A 23,965-nucleotide genomic window follows, 5' to 3' on the forward strand; every position below is an offset into this window, starting at 1 on the left:
TAAAACAGCAAATATTAATGAACAGTTGAAAGAATCAATCACTAAGTTTCTTCCCTGCTTACAACCTGTATATTAACCCTATTTATATATTACATAACATTTACTATAATAGTCTACGACTGTAATAATTGGCCCCCCTTAGTAAATATTTAGTATGTAGTGTAGTAACTAACACAACATACCCTAGGTAAAGTATACTGTATAGTATTTGTTGTTTGCAACATACAATTATTATGTTATTTAGCTATTACGGTTTATTATCTCAAATCTAGTAGTTGATACACTTTATTGTTATTAAATTAATGTGAATTGGGCGGTATTTTATATGAAAAGGTATTTTTAGTTGAGAGTTATGAGTATTCGAGAATGAATATGGTACTTACAATTATCTACTATACGAAATATTATTCAACAGAATAATACTCCAAGCAAATAAGACATTTGGTTACTTAAATTCTGAAACGAGCATTTTTTCAACGTAAAGTTAAGGGGTTTTAATTTTTCATAAGGATTTTGGTACTCGTAAAACAGCACCTAAAAAATTAAAATATTTATACACATACTAGCTTTTACCCGCGACTCCGTCCGCCATTTTGTCCATAAATAACTGGCAAGAAAATAATATGAATATTTTTTTTTATTGCCTTAAAGGTGACATAAAAATGGAAAAGGCCATAAATTGTATCTTAAACGTTTTATGAAATGTCAAATAATTAATCAGTTTTCTATTTTTTAAATGTAAAAAGTATGTCGGATAACCTTGAGTGGCAGATGTCCATAAGTTGTCTCCTTCACCCTGGTTTATGAAATGTAAAAAAATAGATTTATTAAAAAAAATTTAAAAAAAAGTATCTATAAATTTTAGCTCATGTATTATTCTGATGTATGGGCTATATTATTGTACAATTTCCTTCAAATCAACAATAACAAACAAACAAGTATTCTTACTTTCACATTTATAATATATACGGATAGTTGTTCATTTAAAAAGTATCTACCATTAATAACTCTCAACCTGATGTGATTATTGGTTTGGGTCTAATACGTCGATTTAGATATCGGTGGGGAAGGTAAAAGGTACCTACCTAGAGAATTTTTCATCTTTTCACTCCCACTCCACCAACTTTGAAATTTCAAATGGCACTCCCTACTTTGTGATACCTCTTTTAAAAAATGAAATCGATCGTTTGATTCTTAAGATAGAATGCACATAAGATTGAAGCTTGATTTCCACCATTATTTTAATCACAAAATGCCTGTAAAACTCTCAACAAGATTTTTTAAGACTTATATAGTTTCATAAAAATTTAAGCAACTATGAACAATATTTAACATATTTGTGTAGAAAAATCGCCTATGTTTTAAAACTTTTTGGATAAAGAAGTAGTCTCTGTATCTACAAAATTTATAGCTTACCTAGAATTTTCCAAGTGCTGTTAGATACGGGGCCCAAAAAACCATTTTAAAACTTTAATACCTACAACTTCAGGTTGAAGAAATGTTCGTTTCAGAATTTCAAGAAAATACACTAATAAAATAACTAATTGGTAATTTGCTTGGAGTATATCTACTCTACGAAATATTATTAAACAAAATAATGTATGTGCAGGTAGGCAGAAGTTTTAACCATCATTCATTCATTCGTTTAATGATATATTAAAAATAATTTTGATTAAAAAATACTGTATTCACATACTGCTGCTCTATACAAAAACGGGGTGACAATCAACTTGAATTACATGCATATGACAAGGAATTTTGATATGCTTCAAAAGTTAGGAAATTGTATATTTTAGTATCGATCACTGAAAAATAATTTTTGAGTCTAAAATATTTTGAAAAATATTATGAGTTTGCAGGTATATATTCTGCACCAATTTGAATCACAAAATCTGTTTTTGGGTTCGATTACTTTAGAGAATGTTTTTCTATTTTTTCTATCAGACTACTCGTATGACGTTTTTTTTTTTTTTTTTTAATAAAAGAGTTGCGAATTATGAGACTTCAAAAACAATCAAATGGTGGTTTTTTTACGAATTTTCTCACGCAAGCGTTTCTTTGTCTCAGGCAGTATTCTGTTTTATCTTTTGTTTGAATATCCAGGGCCGGATTTAAATTTCTGCCGCCCTGGGGCACTTTAGAAAATGCCGCCCTATGACTGAAATTTTATTTTAATAGTTTTGATATCTTATTTAAAAAAAATTAGAATAACTAATTAATTGCAGAAAATTTATTATGTATTACATATTATTATTACTGTTCTTTTAAATTATAATTAATTAGTATTATTTGATAATTCTCCAATTTTAGGAAAATTCATTGATCAATTAAAGTTTCTGTTATCAAAAAGACATAGATAATTTGAAAATATTTTTAATTCTTCAAAAAAACTATATTTCTGGAATTTATCAATTCCAGAAAATAAAAATATCAAATTTTATTTTTGCAAACCTTTATGGAAATAAATTAATTAAACTATTTTAATAGTTTTCACTTAAATTTCCTATATTATAATAAACAAAATTTTGATTTGATACATAATGCATAAATTATAGTTCTTGAAAAATAAAATGTTTATTTAAAAGAATTAGTTAATTATATATTGTATGGAAAATATTTTCCCACATTCCAAATTTTTCCGCCCTAGAAAATTTGCCGCCCTGGGCACTAGCCCCGACTGCCCCTAGTGTAAATCCACCACTGTGAATATCAAAGAAAACAATGAGTATCATTTTGACTCAGTTTTGCTTTTGCGAGGTTTTTACGCTGTCCTTGAACTCTTTATACCAATTTTCACGCAGTATTATCGAAGAAAAAAATTATTTACCTCTTCATAGTTGTAATTACTTTCAAGGGATGAGTCTAGAATGTATAGAAAGATGCAAAATATAATTTATTATAGCTACTAAATTCATTGGTAAGATGTTTGAAAAAAAAACTGATAACATAACTGGACACTTTTACCTGAGCAAAAAATTTTATGCTAGGGGAGTGAAATTGAAACTCCCGGCCCCCATGTTTATGGTGTTTATGAGCCATTTATAACATTTTTTTCTATGCGACGAACGAAAAGTTGCGAAAACTTTTGACTTGCATCTCTCTATTTAGCTTAGAGTAAGTAATACTGATTGCGCCGAAATCATAATAAGTAAGCGACATTCTTTAAATCTTCCCCTAAAAGTCTCTTAATTTTTCTTCAGTCTGTATTTCACTATTTTTAAACTCTCATAGGGCGTTTGTTGTAAGCAGTGGTGGTATCAGTGTTTATATATTCCAAAGGTAGCATTGTTTTCTGTACATTGGGCTTAATATATTTATTTATATAAAATATAATTTGCAAACAATAGTTTTAAAGTTAAAACTGAACTAAATTTACTGACTTTTTAGTGACATTTGTTTTAGTACTCGTTTAGTAAAATGTTGTACATGGTAGGTAATACATGAATTACAAATAAATACAGTAACAAAATAATGTCGATGCTTGTTTTTACTAAAATTTATTTGTTCAAATTAAATATAGTACAGTCAAAGATGTTACAAATTAAGGAAAATGAAATAACCCGCTCGATTTGGGTTTCAAAACTTTTTAAGTTCAGATTAGGATTCAGCGACTTCGAAAATCCCCAGAATAATAATATTTTCTAGGCATATTTGTTTTAATTTAGTAGCTAAAAATAGAATTTCCGGTCGCTATTTTCAATTTTCACATTTTTAATTCACATTTTTAAGATTCGGATTTCGCGACTTTTAAAATTCCCATAATAATATTATTTTATTTATATATCTGTTTTAATTTGGTAGCTAAAAATGAAATTTTCCTACCGCCATTTTACATTTTCACTTTTTTTATGGTCAAATTCGAATTTAGCGACCCCAAAATCCTCCAGATTAGTATTTTCATTCTCATTTATTATTTTTATTACATTTCGGGAACTCTGGGTCATAAAAGTCGAATTTCCGAAAAAGGAGAGGGAAAGGCTCAAGTTAAGGAACTTTTCTAAATGCAATTACGAAATAAACGAGAAGGTAAACATCAAAATTGGTTCATGGTCAAAAAACTTAGCGTTAAATACATTAATTAACTGCACTAAAAAATCGAGTTGTTTTTTTAGAATAGAAACCCTACAAAATATTCGAAAATTGCTTTTATATTTCTTGAGTAGATAAATTATTTGATAAGTCACGAAGAAGGCTTTTAAATCAACAAATTATTTCATTTTCATTTCATACAGATGTACCAAGTAGTTTCATCCTTTTACAAGTTAACTAGCGGAGAATGTTTGAGCGCATATATAGGTCAGACGGATAGGAGTTTTAATAAAAAAGTAGCTGAACATTTATGGTCCTATAAGCGGAAAAAATCAGATTCACCATCACCAACATTCACCAATCACTTACTGGAATACACAATTACAAATCCAACCCGAAATTTGAATATTACACATTATTAGTAAAAGATCGAGACTGAATATTTTAGATATTGCAAATTCATAAAATAGAAAAAGATCCACAAATTCTCTTTAAGGATCAAACTGACACAAATTGAAAACTTTTTTCCATATTATTGTTGAAATTATTTTTATACCTTAACCGTACATTGCGTAATATTAAGTTATATAATTGTCTTTAATTTTAATATTTTATCGAATAGATAAATATTATTATTCAATTTTGAAATAGTTCATAATTGTTTTGAATATAATTGGCACCAACAACTTTTTTGTTGGAATACAATTTAGTATACAAAATTAATTCAGGAGATAAATTAAAAAAGCTCAATATAACTACAAATCTCCAACATGGACTTTTCGGTTCTGGAGAGATTTAATTTCTCTTTTTTTTTTGCACATTCCATTTCTTCAAGAACGCGAGTTATAAGTGAGTTCAACCCTAAATCTACCCTGCTCTTACATCCCTTACATAGACGGAGACACTTGATTTTTTTCTTTTCTATGCCATTGCTTATATGTTTACTTTCAATTAAATAGTTTTTTTAAAATTTGTTTTCATTCATTACAAGTGAAAATTATCAAAAACTTTCAAAATATGTCGTTTTTTGAGATTCTTCTATAAGAGCCAATGTATTTTATATCGATTTTCAATGACTTTTTTCTTAAAAATTAGCACGGATACCCATGCTCAAATATTAACCACATATTCTTTGAATAAAAGTCTGCCTATAAAAAAATTTTGAGCCTTTAAATCAAACATTGTTGTCATGCTCATACATCTTTAATTTGCAGTATCGTTGTTTTCGGTTCCAAATTAGTCTAAAATGAGTTTTTTTTGGTAAAAAATATAAGAAAATGTAATTACGATCTCCAATTTATTCAATCATGACATGATTTGTTAATCATTTCATTGTTATTAATATTACAATTACGTAATATTTTATTGTTTTACTTGCAGGTCTTCAACACCCGTACCATCTGATACAACACCAACAAAAGGACGTAATACAGTAATGGACAGCATTGAGAAATCATTTAATATGGTACGACATGTATTGACACCACGACGACATGGACATAGATTTATTAATATTGATAATGCATCAACTGATTCATTTCAACCAGCCATTTTATCTGGAAAGGTAAGTGCAAAATATTATACTAATAAAAAAAGTCATTCCTTGATCTTTTATATTATTACTCTAACAAGTTTTTTTCTGGCCTACCCTTAGCTTCCTTATTTTTTTATCAAATTCCATGATTTACCCTTCATTTTCAAGCTTATTATGTCTAGATTTGTGGTCCTGTGAGTTTTCGACGCCGTGGCTGACCTTTTATATAGTTCATTATTTTTATTCTGGCTTTTCTTCTATATTGACATCCTAAGACTAATAATTTCGAGGAAATTGTGCTAAAGTATCTTACATTTAAATTATTAACCCCTATAAAAGATAAATCTTGACATCTAAGTAACCAAAAACAAATATGTGGATGATACAAGGTAAATAACTTCATGTTATACAATTATGCTACTTAAATTCGTGAAAGTGCTCTTTGGATAGGGGGAGGTGTAGTCGACTTTTCTTAAAATTAACCGATTGTAAAAGGATAGCCCATTCATTTCCCCCAAGAACAATATTATGTCATATTGTGAATATTATTTGCGATATACAAAGTTTTAAAAACAAGAAAAACCATAAGAAGCGCATCACAGAAAAACAAAAATAAAATAAATAAATATATTTATACTTATTTATTTATAATGTAAAATTTATATTTATGATACTCATTGAATGTTTATGCATGTAATATTGGTTGTTTAACGTTGTATTTCTTCGCGTAGCTTATGTTCGTATTACGTTTATTATTGTACAAGTTGCGATAGATCTTTCTGTAAAAATATAAATTATTTATTATTTATAAACCCATCTCTCTAGTGTTGAATAGCATACAAGGTTAATTTGACATGAAGTACTCGTATACTACAATCGTAATGAAGATTTTTATCAATCAGTAAATTACGCGCTCTTGTTTTTGTAGGACAAAATCTCTCTCAGCAACAAATTTATTTTCTTTCTCTTCAATATTTTTGTCGTTCAATCGACGAACTCCAATTTTTGAAAGATCTTCTTTCACATAGTCCAGCAATCAAATTATAGATACAAATAAAAATTTTTTAAAATTATTATAAACCAGAAACACTTTTTTTGGGTTGAATTAAATTGCTAAATTTCTGTTCAAATTTCAATGCCTTTAAGTATATTTCATGTAAGTAATTAATTTTACTTACCAGAAATATACTTAAATTATCGATCAGACCTCATTTTATGTCGGGGATTTCTTTAAATTTTTATTTTATGTGTTATGGATGTTTGTGCTGCGCCTTAGACATAACAGTTTCCTAATTAAGTGCCATTAAGTTATTGAAGATCTGTTTCTTCTTCTTCACTCTTACGAATGCAAAAGAAAATGTGACCCCGGCGAAATTTCAGCGTCTCTTCTTAAAATATAGATTATTCAATTCCTTTAACGTCACCCCACTTTTGCATCAAAGGAAAGCATGTGAAATGTTTGTTTCCAGAGTTCGACATATAAGGCACTCTCGAGCCGTTTTGAACCCCTGACGAAAAAACATGAATGTTATAAGTTAAGCGTGGCTGTGCATCTGTGTGTCTGTTTGTGGATGCCATCGTAGTTTCTAAACGAATGAACTGATTTTGACTTTTTCTTGTTTGAATGGTAATTTGATTGAGAATGTTCTTAGCCATGTTTGAAGTGCGCGTTTAGGGCTCCGTACCCGACGAAATTAGAAAATAGGAGATGATCTGAACTGAGCAAATTTTCTTGAAACATAGCTAAGAACACTTTTGATCAAATTCTATCAGAAAAAAAATCAAAGTCGGATTTCTTTAAATTTTTAATTTATGTGTAATGGATGTTTGTGATGCGCCTTAGCCAAAAGAATTGTCTAATGCGCACCATAGAACGAACTCTTGGCTACAAACTGCGTTTCACATTCGTCAAGAAAGATAGTTTTTATGTTTGAATTGAAAGATATTCTTTTAGTTTTTGGAGAAACTCAGTAGAGCAGTGATTGAAAATGAACTTTTCGCTTTATTTATTTGCTATGTCGGATAGTATTTCACCATGTTTAGTAAACAATATGTAAATCTAATGTAGAAAAAATATGGAGGAAAATATGGTATCTGTTTAACAATTTTATCGACCAAAAATAGGATCCAATTTAACATTTAACTCAGTCAATTGGTTGTTTTCGCGTTGCTCTCTATGTTAAGCTATGGATTTTAAATTGTTTATAATAAATAGATCATTATGTAGAATGAATAAGCACTTGTTGATTGTAAAATCAAATGTGTAAGTACGATATCGCACATTATATTACATATCCCCTTGGTTGATGTTGTTGTGTGTAGTCAAATCTATATAATGCCATAAGAAATATTTACAAGATTTGTACAGTTAAAATCAATTATAACGACATCGTTTTTAAATACGAAAGGATTATTACGAAATAGCAAGGACCAAGCTGAATGTAGATATAAATACATAATTAAATGTCAGCAATTGAAAGCAGTACGAGTGCCAGGGAAAGCTTAGACTTGTAGTTAAAATTATTTGTACCTTATTTTCAACTTTGATGATTAATTTTAATTTAACTTGAATGTAGACGAAAATTAAAAATAAAATTTTTAGATATCTGCCTTGGTTTTTGAAATATCGAAAGCTAAATAATTAAACAAAATTTTCAATTTTCGATATTTGGAAAATTACTCCAGATATCGAAAAATTTTATTCTTACTTTTCGTCTTACATTGTCAAGTTATAAGTCACTTTGAAAATTGAATATATATATATTTCTTAATTTATGTCCCCTACCGTGCTCATACATCCTTAATTAGTCTGGCACAACGGGTTTTTTTTAGTTTTCAAAAATTTATTAAGATTTTAACTTTAATTTAAATAGCTTGTTTTTTTTTTTTAATTTCCACTGACTATAAAAACATATTTATCTACCGTTTATCCCTACCCTATCCACCTTAAATTTTCAGAATTTATTTAGGCCTAATCCAACTTCTTATAAAAAAATCAAGCCTTTTATACAAAATTGCCGTGGTGCTCGTACATCCTTAAAAAATTATTGTATATTTCGGAAATAATATTATTGATGATTGATTATGCAATTAATATGCGTGTAATTTAATGAGAAAGATGGACGAAGAAGATCCTATGTTAAATTTTCTTTTTAATTTTTCACTAAAAATTAGTCGTTTTTTCTAACTCTTGTATTTGTAATTAATATGTAAAAAGTTATTAAACGAATTCTTTAACATCAAAATTTTTAAAAGGCAGTAAGTGAAGTTTACCGCCTTTTCCTCTGCAGGGCAGCATAATTGTAGATCCTTTCAATGTCGTTATAAGTGATTTTGAATGTATATATATATATAGGTATGTAATATCGATATTAAAAACGTGGTGTATACGTTTGTAATAATATATATTTGAATTTTATCAAATGTATATTTACTTATACTGAGTGTTCTCCTGTTTTTGTGAAAATGAAAGCTATATTTTTACGAAATTAGTGCTTTTTTCAATTGATTTAGATTGTTTTAGGTTACTAAAATTATCTCTGTATGTCACATCAAATTTTTAACCAGAACCACAAAATAATCTTTATTTTCGTCAATAACAAATTTTCGATAAAATTTTTTACTTTATTTTTTTTAAACGTTTATATATCGAAAACAGTTAATTTTCGTGAAAATTGTCACGAGTCAAAAAATACTTAGAATCGTCCAAAATATCTAATTGGTTTCAAATTAAATTTTTTACCGGAACCACAAAATAATCTTTATTTTTCGCTAATAACGAGCTTTCGGCGAAAATTCGCATTTCATTTTTCCAAATGCTTACATATTTCGAAAACGGTGAGACTAGATACAAAATGTCAAGAATCAAAAAATGCTGGGAATTGCTATAGGATAATATAAATTACAATAGGTTTTTTTTTAAAAAAAAAATGTAAATTAAAGAGAATGTGTTGTCCGGTTGTAGAGTACTTCTGCCCCACCCTATGTGGATAAATCGAAAAAACACAAGTTCGCATGTGTATGACTTGGTTATGTACACTCAGGCAAGCATTTTCCACTGGCTCCCATATAAATCTACTGACGAGGAGTCAATTCCTTAATTAGACTGTTCTGTTAGAAAACGCAGCACTTCCGAAAAAAATGGTAGTGAGGAAGTTTGGTAGGTTCACCAAAAGGAAGTTACTCACGAATTTTCTCAAGTATGTAATGATAATTTAACAAATAGGGTGCTGTTTCGTGGGTTAATTAGGATATATTCGGAATTATATCGTAAGTATTCGACAATGTTCGGTAATTATCTGACGGAAATCGAATACGCTAGAGATTGGGTGGCGCTCGCTCACACCATATTTATTATACAACAAAAAACTCAAAAGACGCTAACTTCCAAAATAAAAACGTTGACGACCACTCAATACACCTGATTCTTATAAAGTGTATATTTCTGTTTATATATATAAATATAACTATAATATAATATATAATATTATATTATATATTAAGTTCAAGATTTATTGTAATGATATTTGTAAATAAGTGGTGTGAACATTTACAGTTTCTCTTGTTTGGTTGAGACGCCGGCCAGGCCGGCATACTTGTTGGCTTATACGTGTTAATAAATAAATATACACATAGAAAACACATAATACATAACTATTGTAAAGAAATATTTTATATTACACCACTGTTGCACTGTAGCTCATGTAGCTCTGTAGATGTGTGTTATGTTTGTCTGTACTACAGCAGAAAAAAAAAGAAATATAAAAAACTATTCTTATTTGCGATGATACATAACGATACTTTAAAATATAATACTGTAATACAAAACATAACAAATAAAAAAATGAAAATTATCTAGTTATAATCATGTTAATAATGTGAGTATACTACTTAGCAGAGTGCGCTACGGCTTTGTTCGTGTACAATTTATTGCCTGTATACACAAAATACTCAGTATTACATACTTAGACTAAGTTAAATTGGGTTTAAGGATCCCGACAATATTGTTAAACCTTACTGAATTAAGCCCATTTCACTACCCTATGTTAAAAGTCTATTAGGGGAAATCAGTTAGCTTATTGTATACAGGGTGGGTCATTTTAATCTATAATGGCTAATTACTCGTTTTGTATTTAACTAATCAAAAAATAACTTAAACAAACATTGTAGAATTTGATGGAAGAGATCATGTTCTGACATTAGTTTTGACCTAGTTCTTCGGGTTGCTTTATTAGCTAATTTAGATTCTAAACGAAAGGTGATCCTCATAAGAAAACTAACAATTTTAATGCGATTTAAAAATGTTTCATTAATGCATTTAATCGAAATAAAATATGCTTTAAGTTTATCGATAATTATAGGCCAGAGTCATGGACACAGACAAATGTCTGATGAGGTTTTCTCATAACTGGTGGTTTTTATGCGAAATTTGACTAAAAGCAAAGTGGCTGACGTCTGGTTTAAAATTCCTAACTAACGCAATGCTAGGTTTCAAAATTACTGATATCTCCATTCAATTTATTTAAGCTATCATTTTATCTTTCTTAATACTAATAGGCGATATAGTCCAGTAACTTTATACATCTGCGCCAAATCTGGAGGTAGTAATTTTTTGCAGGCTTGTTTATAATGTTGGTCCAATGAGCAATCCAAGTTTGTGACCTTGTGAGCACCGAACGCAACTTCGTCAAAAATCGAAAACCCGTGAAAATTTCGGCTTTTTTTTTAGATTTTGGCGATTATAGCCCTAAAAATTTAGATTTTGATACTACCTTTTCAAGACGTTTTTAAAGTAGACTATACTACAATAATGTGTGAGACAAGGAATCTGGTAAAAAAATAGAGCAATCATTCATAATGAAGTAGAACTATTGCAGGTTAAACATCTAAAAAACAAAATTTGAAATTAATCGAAAAATTCAAAATGTTGCATTTTATTTCTCATATTTTCACTCTGATGCATCAGTAAAAAGTATCGCAAATTAGGACCTTACAGTTTTTTCTCAAAGCATTCCCTTAGTTGCCACATCCTCTTTATCATGGTACGTACTATTTTGAACTAACACAACTTCAGTATTCTTCATAATTGGCTGAAATCTGTCAAATGTCAAAAGCAAAAAATCGACTTTTTCATAAACATTAAAATATTTATATTTTATTTCAGGGATTGTGTAATTTATCTACAACATCGTGTACCGATCCGGATTATGTGCTTGAGTTGTTGAAGAAGGCATTACATTCGAAAGGAATACAATGCTTCCAAAAAGGGTAAGTCATTTTTAAATTGTTTTAGAATATCTCAAATGGCTAATCCATGTTGTCCAAAATTACTTTTGAAAAGTACCCGTTAATATGAATTTTGAAATTAATATTTTTGGTTCGATCCATTGTTTATAAGGGTTAAAACAAACTTCTTTCCCCTGCAGTAGGAAAGCAAACTTTTTCAAGTGTTTAGGAAATAATTCGCAGTTTAGTCAGTAGACTGTCAGTTAGTTTAAGGCAATAGTAAAAGGTAAGAGTATGAAATGTGTAAAACTATTGAAGTAGTACGAGCGCCAAGGCAAGTTTAGATTTGTGGTTGAAATTATTTGTATCTTATTTTTAGCTTTGATGCTGAATTTTGTTATAACTTCACGAATGTAGACGAAAAATAAGAATAAAATTTTTCGATATCTGCCTTGGTTTCCGAAATATCGAAGGTTAAATATTTAAACAAAATTTTCAATTTTCGATGTTTTGAAAATTACTCCAGATATCGAAAAGTTTTATTCGGATTTTTCATCTTATATTATCGAGTTATAACATAATTCACTATCAAAATTGAAAAAATATATTTTTTTAAATTTGTGTCCCCACTACCGTGCTCATACATCCTTAATTAGTCGAGCACAACGGGTTTTTTCTGTTTTCCACCAACTAGTTTTGGAGAAATGTATGAAAACATATCATCCATCTACCGTTTTACCATAAGACCATTGTTAAATGTGGCTACTTTTGAAGTCATTTATTTGTATAAATGATTGGGCAACCTCCTCTAAAATTTTCAGAATTGATTTAGACTTAGTCCAACTTAAAAATATATAAAAAACCAGGCTTTTTACCCAAAATTATCCTGGGGCTCGTACATCCTTAATAGGTAAAAAATGCTCATTGCTACACAGTTTCTCTTCCTAAAATTTTTGAATACGTAAATTCTAATCAACTCCAAATAGAAGCTTGGAGCCTATTTTAGTTTTTTTTTCTTCAATTTTATGAAGGATATTTCGAAGAGCCTCAAGCTTTTTCAAATAATCGAATATGATTGACTCATAAGAAAAATTATTTGCTAATTTTTAGAAAAAGAGAAGTTTGTTCCTTAAAAAGAATATTTTGTAATAAAATTTTTAATTTAAAACTAAAAAATGTACATTTAATATGGTGGCAGAGATGGAAAAATCAGGTCCTGCTTATCATAAATATACATTGTCACTCGATTTACATGAGCATGCAAAATTTAAGCTCAATCGGAAATTTCAAATTTACTTACAAAAATTGATTAAAGATACTGGGACAAATGAATCTAAATAAAAGCTTGTAAATAATTAAAAGTATTCTAAAGTTCTCGTGAGTAGCTAATTTTTTTTATTTGGTTTACAATCTAATAAATTAACAAGTGAAAACAAACAATTGTCTGAGTTAATTGTTGAAATACCATGTATAGACAGTGTTGATTACACTGTCACATACATGTCAGATATACATAACTGATATTCCCATATAATACATACTATATAATTTGCGCCTAATTTGTGCTATCACGGTAAACAGCGATATTTACGAAAAAATGTTTCAAACAAAAGTTGTTTATTTTTTACATTTTTTACATTAGTAACATTTTTTACATTTAAACTTTTGTTCTATCTCTAACGGTTTACAAGATGGGTCCTACGGACCCAAGACCCAATTGACCTATGTTACTCATTTACGAACTCGACCTCACTTTTTACGTCCTCAGCACGCTATAAAAATTTCAGCTTGATATCTCTTTTCGTTTTTTAGTAATCGTAATGACAGACGGACAGACGACAGACAGAAAGACAGACAACCGGAAATGGACTAATTAGGTGATTTTATGAACACCTATACCAAAATTTTGTTCATAGCATCAATATTTTTAATCGTTTGAAACTTGGGACTAAACTTAGTATACCTTGGTATATTTCATATACATGGTATAATAATAATAGAAACCCTGCAAATATAACTTTGTTTCGCTGCAAACAAACTATGCAAAATTTATATTCGATTTTTTAAACAATATTTTAAATTAAACATTTTTCCCACATTGTTTTGTACTACTCACATTTAACATTAATATTATCCTATTAAAAAAAATATAATTTATCCAATGATGCGCGCATTATTATTTAATCGTTCGTTTTCAAGCATAATTTATTGAATTAAATAATTTTTTATTTTTTCTTGAATATACGATTACTTATTATAAATTACCTTCTTAAAATTTTTTAAGACTATTACATGTAATTTACTTAAACAATCACGTTGCATTTATTTAATACAAGGTGTTTGAAAATCAATACGTGCGCTTAGAATTGTCTATGTATACTCTGCGTCACAAAATGTGCACAGGTTTTACCATTCTAAGTGATATTAAAATTAACTGTCATTCCAAGGGATACAGCAATATCACTTAGAATAGTAAAATCTTTTCACATTTTGTGACGCAGAGTGTATTAACATTTCACATGTATTAACTAATCTTCCAAAAATTTTCACGAAATTTGGTGGTTATTTTAGAGGCTGATGGGAAAGTCCTCTCGAAATTTTTTTCTACGAAAATTTATATAGGTGGAAATTTCTTAGGGAATATTCATTAATTACGTAAGCATAATTTTGACGATTTTTGATACCTCCCTCCCCCCACGTCAGCATACATAAGATTTCTCGAACCCCTCTATCCCTTTTTTACGTAAGATTCAGTCTCGTTTTTCGTAATAATAAAACGTTGCCGTTGTTAAAAAAGAATCAGTTACAATAAAACTTACAGATTGACGTAAATTAAAGAATGTATTCTTTAGCAGATAGTTTAGGTTTTATATACTACTCTTTTTTTTTGCTATCAGATATAGATCATCTTTAGATTATCAATATTATACAACTATCTAGTCTTTGAGATTATTCTAGCAACATTTTTTCTTTCCTACCCTTATCTTCCTTATTTCTTTATCAAATTCCATGATTAACCCCTCATTTTCAAGCTTATTATGCCTAGGTTTGAAAAATATACTCGCGGTCTAACTGTACCGCTTAGGATAAAATACGGTAGACAAATAATTTGAACGAAAAAAATATCAGAAATTAAAATAAATTAAAATAATAAGTTTATTAAGCAAGCATGTTAATTTTTACAGATGCTCTCCTAATACTCTAAACATATAATACTCAAAACATTATTAGGCAAACATGTTAGTTTTTACAGATGCTCTCCAAAAACTCTAGACATATAATTACTATTTTTAATAAATGTTCTTCTAATATTAATTTACTAGCTGTGAACTACCCGCTTTGCTGGGCAACATCCCCACTTGCACCCCTCCCTCCACATTTCCTTGCGTGGGATAACAGTTTTGTAATGTACACGTCATGCTATTTTATTTGATACTCCACTTAGGTATATTTGTAAATATTCGATAATTCCTTCCCTCTTTCTCGCTTCACCTTTCTACCCTCCGAAGGTTCAAAGTAGATAAAAACAATATATCTTTGAAGCTGGTTGTATATCGTGTCAATATTTGAGCTTAATCGATGCACAACTTTTTTAGTTTTTGAAGCATATCCCTTTCAACCCCTATTTCAACCCCTTACTCTACTATAATATGGATGTATTATACATAAAAACCTTCCTCTTGAATCACTATATCTATTAATAAAACCGCAATCCGTTGCGTAGTTTCAAAGATTTAAGCGTACATAGGGACATAGGGACAGAAAAAGCGACTTTGTTTTATAATATGTAGTGAAGAAACTTCGATTTTTTTACCATTCTCCAAAATTTGTTGTTTGTTGTTTTTAGCCACGGATACAGGGTAGCCACGGGTTATGGTAATTACAGGAGCGGAATTCCGCACGAGTCGAGCTAGTATTATTAAATTATAATTACAAGTAAATTTTTAAATAATCTTAAAGTGAGAAAACATAAATCAGTTAAACTAGCTATAAACGAACTATCTAGCACTTATTCTTATTGAAAATCTCAATTAATTAGATATTTACAAAACTCCTCATCAGACTTTTATACCATGTATATATGAAATATGTCAAGGTACCTATACTTATTTTAGTCCCAAATTTTTAACGCTTAAAAATATTGATACTATGTACAAAATTTTGGTATAGGTGTTCAAAAAATCACCTAATTAGTCCATTTCCGGTTGTCCGCCTTTCCAATTGTGGTAGTACGATTATGGCTCTCCCCTATTAACGTTTTCTCTAAAATTAACTTTAACCATGTAACTTAGAACCAATACAAACAAGTGAAATTTATAAAATTTAAAACCACCCCCCCCCCGACAAATTTTCGGGTACGGAACCCTAAGATTTTTGAAGCTCTAAGAACACTCTTCTTTAAGTTATCTTTCAAACGAAACAAAAAAAAAATTAAAATGGGTTTATCCTTTAAGGCGCTGAGAGGCCACAGACACACAAACACATAGCGGTCAAACTTATAACATCCCTTTTAGTTCGGGGGCTAAAAAAAGTTAATACAATAGTCCCTAGGATACTACGATCTTCTCTTTTGGTACATCTTGTAAAAAGAAATTTTTATTTTTTTTTAATTTTTATAAATTTGGATTTAATGTGTGTGAAATATTTTCTCAAATTACCTCCTATGTTCAAACATAAAAAAAAACTATAATCTTGAATACAAATGATATTTAATGACAGAAATTAATGAATGAAACAACTTTATGATTGACGAACGATTAGTAATTGAAAAAGTAGTTTGTTTAAGCTAAAGTTGATTTTATTCAATAATAAAGGTCCTCTTTTTACATCGATTCCCGTTTTTTCGGGTTTTTGAGTAGCACTCTCAAAATATGGCAAAAAAAATTAAACAAGATTATTATCTTTGGCTTTTATACGACGTTATTAAAGACATAAACTCGAAAATTCACTTTATTTGATGGTTAAATAAGTTTCCGAGATATCAATGGAAATTGCTCTAAAAAGTTGTTACATTTCAAATATCGAATATCCAGCGTTATATCAAAAACTACAAGTCCAATTGTCAAATAAACTCGATTTTTCTATTTGTTTGATCTTAATTTATCTAATATACCAAGGTTTATTAAGTGCTTTTTTCGATTTTGTCCAAGGAAATTCTTCTATTTAAGCGCACTATAGAGGAATTGCTAAACCGTATACATATCGATACTGCATCTTAGTTGTGATAATAGGACCTTCTTCAACATATTCCTTCAGTTCGAAGGAGAAATGCAGAAAAGGCTCTATAAGTAGATGAGTTGGATACATGATTTACTACGAATCCTACTCGACAGAAACTAATTTTTTAATACCTTGTATATATGTAATATACATCAAGGTATACTAAGTTTAGTCCCAAGTGTTAAAGGATTAAATAATTAATACGAAAAAAATTTGGGTATAGATGTTCATAAAATCACCTAATTAGTCCATTTCCGGTTATCCCTCTATCTGTCTGGAAGCACGATACCTTAAAAACGAAAAGAGATATCAAATTGAAATTTTATAGCATGCTCAACACGTACAAATTGAGGCTAAGTTTATAAATGAGCAACATAGGTCAATTGGGTCTTAAATTAGTAGGAACCATCTTGTAAAACGTAGAGATAGAATAAAAGTACAAACAATTATCAACTTTTGTTTGAAACTTTTTTTTCGTAAACGTCACTGTTTATCCGCGAGGGCGCAAATTAGCATAAAACTTTTGTGTCCATTTTCTTCAAAACTATAAAATATAGGGAGTTACAAATTTGTAGGTACCTTCAACTAGTGGTCTTGTGAAACATTCTCGAAAAACGAAAAAAAATTCTAGAAAATATTTTCGAAAATTTACGAAATTTTCGAAAACCAAATAATATATTTTTGTTGGTTTTTTAAACTCTTCTAATTGATAAAAAAATAATACAAACACAGATATTCAATAATACAAACACAGATATTCGACATTTTCTATACAGGGTTTCTCAACAATTAATTCAGCCAATTGTTTTTTTTTTCACTTGTTGTAAAATCATTTTTAGACATAAAAATCATTTATTATGTCTTAAGTGATATGAATTATAATTGTCAGACAGTTTTGCGTTGCTTTGCTTTGTGAATACTGGACCAGATAGTATTCTAATAAAACTAAATCCTTTGATTTGATGTTGCTTTACTAGCACACATCCCGCGTTAGTTAATAACACAACCGTTCTCAGGTGTGGGACGTGCTTAGAAATGAATAAGTTTAAAAAGAAAGAAATGCTCAAAATTCAACCCACTTTAAATAAACTCTCGGAAATGTTGCCTGCTCTCCAACACCATATGATTATGTTATATTTTGAAAAACCACATACTTAGATAATAACGATTACAACGATTCATGATGATTTAATGAAGATTTATTATAAAATCAAATAGATTTTATTAGATTTTTATTCAATTGTGAATGGTTATTTTATAAACCCATTTATGGTAACTTGATCGATGAATGAATCAAACTGAAATGTTATCAATGAATATAACAAATTGAATATTATAAATATCGAACTACTATCAAGAAGATTCTTCTTCTTATTACTTTGCCATAATAGAGAATGTTGTACTTGTTGTAAAGAAAAAAAAAACTATATTTTATTAAAGTCATTTCTTATATGCGAACGGAAAGGGGAAAATTGTTTATTTACTTACATCTGGTTGACAAAATGTGGGGGGTCATTTATGTATTTACCTGTCTTTTTCTCGTTTCCTTTATTTCACTTATTGAGCGGAACTTGTTCAACTAGCCTTGCCTTCTTTTGACAAAATTGTTTTACAGTAGGTACTCTGATAGAAGGTAAATTATTTTGCTCTAACGAAAGATCTCGCCAAAAACTTAATCAGCTGTTAAATCTAGAATCGATTGGTCTTAGAACTGCATACATTTTATAAATATTATCAATGATAATAAATGAGAACTTATGGATATTTTGAATTAATTTTCGATTTTGCCTAAATTTCCTAGATCAATTTTTTTTATTAAATAAAACACATTTCGACTATCATGTATTCATCATCAGTATGAATTAGCTAATCGTAATAGGGGAACGGATAGAAAAGTGAAGTTGCTTTTTAAAAATCTTTACTAGTATGCAAGATATGAACGTTTAAAATTCCTAATTAGACAAAGAGGAAGATACCCACTAGTGACGTCATACGTGGGTATCGCCATAGAGATTACATATAAAACTTTGTTTTGCTAAAAGGAGATGGGCAACTTTTGAATACAATCTTTGATTGCTTATAACTCCTTCGTTTTTTAATCAAATTTAATTTCACTTTCAAATTTTGCTATGGTATTATTCTAGTTTTACATTTTTATGCGTAATATGGCCAATTCGACATCAAGTTTATCAGGATTATCTCCCATTACTTTAATAGTGTATGTTCTTCGATGCTAATCACTGGTCTTTTGATGTGTACCTTATGAAAGCAGCTACATTCAAGAACGTAGTAAGAAAAAATTAACTTGGATAAGGGACCTATTCCAAATTCGGATTTTATAAAAAAATTGCATTGTTAAAAATAAATTTTTAAAAATAGATATTTAATTTTAAACTTCAAAAGCAGGTGATAAAATACTTGAATATCATTGACCTATAAGGATCACGCTTTCTGGCCAAACACTAAGCACCTGATCGAAGCTGATTGGCCGGAGTTACAGCTTGATAGATACTTGGAAATTGTGCACACACCAAAACACCAGTGTGCAGACCGTCACCAAATTGCGATTAACTAATTCACACTGATGATGATAACAACATGGCAACTCTAACCTCCATGTTAAGTTGTCAGCACATACGTGAACTTCTTAAAGTAAGCAAGATGCAAAAGCAAAGCTTGTCTTAATACCAATAAAAAAACTGAAAATTTCAAGAGTTTTTACAGGGTCTTCTTGGAGATGTACGTGTGTATGTACGTGAAATTTTAAAATAAATAAACTTTTAAACTTTCTTGGATCACCAGGTCTTTGAACTGTAAAAATCTGTAAATTTCGAACCAACTTTAAAGTTTCTCCCATGGTTTCTTCGAGGTGTATTTCAATGCTACTTCAGTACAATTGGCATGGCATTCGTTTATTTTATAGAATAAACTAGTTTCAAAATTTGGAGTTGCTGGTAAAAAAACTGCAAATTTCAAGCCTGCTTACAAGGTTTTACAAGGCCTTCTCTAAAATGTGAAATTGGTAGTACATATTACTATTTTTTTTAAATAAACAAGCCGCAAATTTTGGACAGCATGTTTAATTTTAGAACTGCAAAAATAACATTAGTGAATTCTTTAAACATACATTCAAATTTTTGCAAGCTGGTTTTTGAACTGTAAAGAACTGAAAACCTTAATGGACCTTCATTTTTCTGAAACTACACGGACTTACTTGTTTCACTAATGGAAACTTTTCTGATTACAGGTATCGTTTGCGTGGAAAATGCGAATACACATCAAATTCTAAAGCGTCTGGTAATAATACTTCAGGAGGAGCACCTTGTTCGTTTGAATTAGAAGTTTGCTTAGTACCATGTGTAGGGGGTTGCAGCAGTGCGTCAACAAAACCATCAACACCAAAAACACCTTCACGTGTCTTTTCCAAAACACCCAATTCAAATAAAACACCAAATAACAGTAATAAAAGTACCCCAAATAAATCCACAGGAATTACGTCGTCCACTGTTGTTGGTATCCGCCGAAAACGTTTGAAAGGTGATTCATGGAGATATAAAAATGTGTGTGAAGAGGTGTTAGCTTTAGCTGCAATTGATTTGAATACAAAAAATAATCTTAAACCCAATGATGCAATTGAGCAATTAGTCTAATCTTGATTTCTTATGCTCTTTTCTTGTCGCCACTCAAATCATATGGAAATTGAATATATTTGAAGTTTGGGCACTTTGTAATATTGGACTTGATGGAAAGCTACCTAGAAACCTTGCACTTCTCGTTCATTTATCTATTTATTTTGTTGCCTTCAAAATAGGTCTCCCATTTGACGCATAAAGTTACCCATAACATTTCTAGTCTTTGAAAAACATTCTATAGGCAGTTTTTGGGTTCTCTATATCAATAATTCTTAATTTAATCTAGGCTAAAGATATATTGCAGATGAGTAAGTGTCTAGAGATAGAAGATGTGTGGAAATTTACTTTTATGTTAGTAGGACAAAATTTTTGCTCCATAAAACTGCTGCTTACGCAAAGCTGTACGCAAGCATAAACCACTAACTTCCGTATGAAGTTCAAACATGTTGTTTATTTAATATTATTACCTATTAATAGAGCCAACTAATACCGTTGGCTTCACAACTGGGAACCGGTGGGTGCAACTATTTAATTTCCATAAGATTTGAAGCGGATTTTTATTATCTTTCAAAATATACCCAGAATATTTTTTAATTACTTTTACTAATTGCGATGAGAATTTGTCGATTTGTTATGAAAAAAAAGCAGAGAGAGAGCATTCGAATAGAATTTTGTTCGAATACAACGACATAATTTCAGGATATTTGAGCTTTTGCATTTTAAATTATTGTGCGTTTTAAAAGTCGTACCTGTTAGCTAGTCTAATAATTTTCCTTATCATGTTCATATTTTTTTTAAATCGTATTGTCGCCATTTTGTGTTTGTTTTATTAATTCTGGACAATTTGAACATAATGTTCAATATTATTGGGGTTTGGATTATTTTGTGCTTTTGTTACGAATAGAATCAAAGAATTTTTTTGTTTTTGAATAAAATGGATTCTTTTAGTTTTATTTTTGATTAATTATGAATGTTTCGAGTTTTCTGTTTCTTATATAACTTTTGCAATAAACAAATTTTTTTATTTTTTTATTTAATTATGTACTTAATTTTTGGTGTAATTATTTTTAATATATGTAAGTACAAATTTTATTTGCATATTAAAATGAGATAAATATAATTCTCTTTGTTTACTTATTCATAAATTATTTTCTCTTCCAAGGAAAAAACGAGTAAAATTTACAAAATTTACGAAAAACCCCGTTTACGAAAAACTGTTCAGACAGACATAGCGGTCAAACATATAAATACTCTCATTTTTTGGGTTCGGGGGTTACAAATAGTAAGCTTCAACATTATTTGAGCATCGATAATAAGGTTTTTTGGATTAGTAATGTTACAATGTCTTTAAATTCAAAACAAATTCATCGTAATTTCCAAGCCCGCCCGTAGGAATCATCCAAGGGGGGGGGGGGGGCTCAAACTTTAGTTTGACTTCCAAATTGTAATTAGGACCAAAATTGTAGGAAATTTAATTTCAAACAATTTCGGTGATAACTTCGTGTAAAATTTAAAATAAACGAGTTATTCAATAAACAAAAATTCACCTCCTCTTTTCAGGTCTAGCTCTAAAATATCGATTCTAGATAAAAATTTAAACGGGCCAAAATTGTAGGGAATTTAATTCCAAACAACTTTGGCAATGATTTTTTTGCGTGAAAAATTGAAAACAAACGAGTTATTGAATAAACAAAAATTCACCCTCAAATTCAAGATGGCGAGTGACGCAACAGGGTTAGAATGCCGAAAACCGAAATGCAGGATGCCGGTGAGCCCCTCCAACGATTTTCGAACGAAAAATGCTGTTATTATTTTTTTCCGGGTCAAATTTTAATTCGATTAGGCTACAATCAAACTGTGAAAAACACCAACAATATTGTTCCTTGACGACGCCATATTGACAGTGTGTGAATTTCGAAAGGTAGCAGAAAGTGAAATTTTATTAAAATGATTTAGACTAGCCAAGTAGTCAAACTTTATCGATCCAAATCATTTGCCTAGCTGTTTTGATTGAATGGCTAAATATAGTTCAGGCAGCCAGTTGAATGGCGGAGTTTCGTAAAAAGGCTAACCAAATCGTGTTTGGTACCAAATGAAAGATCATGAAGAGCTTATGCCTAATATACATCCTATTAAAAAATCAAAATGACGCCCTCGTTATTGTAAAGGAGCATGTCCAATGACTCTTTGGACATATTGTATTAAAATTATGATATGTATTGTATGTAGTAATAATATTCGTTACTTGAATGTAAAACACAATCTTCTGGTGTATACAATAAAATACGTTAAAGAGCCTACCTGGAGATATATTTTATCTGGCATTAAACGACTTGTTTTTTTTTTTCTCTGCAAAATAACAAAAAATTTATATATTTTGTTGATCTTTTAAAAGAAACCACAAACGAACGACACTTGAATAAAATAAAAACATACAATACATTCTTGTTTTATATGATGCTATAATGTAATTTAATAAAAAATTGTCTCAATAAAGTAATCATTCTTAGACGGTAACTGCTGATAAAATATATCTGATAATTCTCAATCACTACTTTTTTTTTTTTATATATATTAGCTAAATATTGTTTTTCTCAGTTGGGAACTTGTATTTACTATTTCAGCATTCCGTATACAAAGGCATTTATTTGTAGTAGAATTGGGACGTTTGCTGAATAAAAATTATTTTGAGACTAGGCTATTTCACTATTTTTACAAGATTTTATTTAGCTTATTGTAAAACAATATTTCAAGTTAAATTTGACCACTTACTGGTTTCCGATTAAGCTGAAATTTTGCATGTAAATCAGATGCCAATGATTATTTATTGTATGTATGACCTAATTTTCCGACCGCTTCCACCATATTTGAAAAGTACATTGTTTGGTACGGCCACCATTTATTGGGTTTTCAAAAATTTTGAAAATTTTTGAAAGTATTTTTTGTTTTTAAAGAATGTTTTACCAAACCACTAGATGAAGCTATCTGCAAAACTTCAACTCCTTATCTTTTATACTTTTGGAGAAAATGGACACCAACGTTTTGTTTTAATTTACGCCCTCACGAGTAAACAGTGATGTTGTTTATTTTTTGATAAGAAACGTTCTTTACATTTAAACTTTTGTTCTATCTCTTATGGTTTACAAGATGGGTCCTAATGACTTTCGTTGCTCAATTAAGAATTCAGCCTCAAATGTTACGCTCTGAACATGCTAGAAAAATTCCAGCTTGATATCTCTTTTCGTTTTTGAGTTATCGTGCTTCCAGACAGACAACCGGAAATGGGATCTTCAGGTGAAAATTTTATGAACACTTATACCAAAAT

At 29.5% G+C, this 23,965-nt stretch overlaps 1 protein-coding gene across 1 annotated transcript in view; it reads left to right on the top strand.

Annotated features, from left to right (window-relative positions):
* The window catches only part of LOC123291837 (maternal embryonic leucine zipper kinase-like), a 44,375-nt gene extending 22,929 nt beyond the window's left edge, over positions 1-21,446 (top strand). The window contains exons 8-10 of the mRNA XM_044872264.1: positions 5,410-5,593; positions 11,727-11,830; positions 20,256-21,446. Of these exons, the coding sequence (XP_044728199.1) occupies positions 5,410-5,593; positions 11,727-11,830; positions 20,256-20,658 (691 nt within the window). The 3' untranslated portion in view covers positions 20,659-21,446. The remainder of the gene's footprint in view (positions 1-5,409; positions 5,594-11,726; positions 11,831-20,255) is intronic.
* Positions 21,447-23,965: the final 2,519 nt, after the last annotated feature.

Source organism: Chrysoperla carnea, chromosome 2 (genome assembly GCF_905475395.1).
Source record: "Chrysoperla carnea chromosome 2, inChrCarn1.1, whole genome shotgun sequence".
Classification (NCBI taxonomy): domain Eukaryota; kingdom Metazoa; phylum Arthropoda; class Insecta; order Neuroptera; family Chrysopidae; genus Chrysoperla; species Chrysoperla carnea.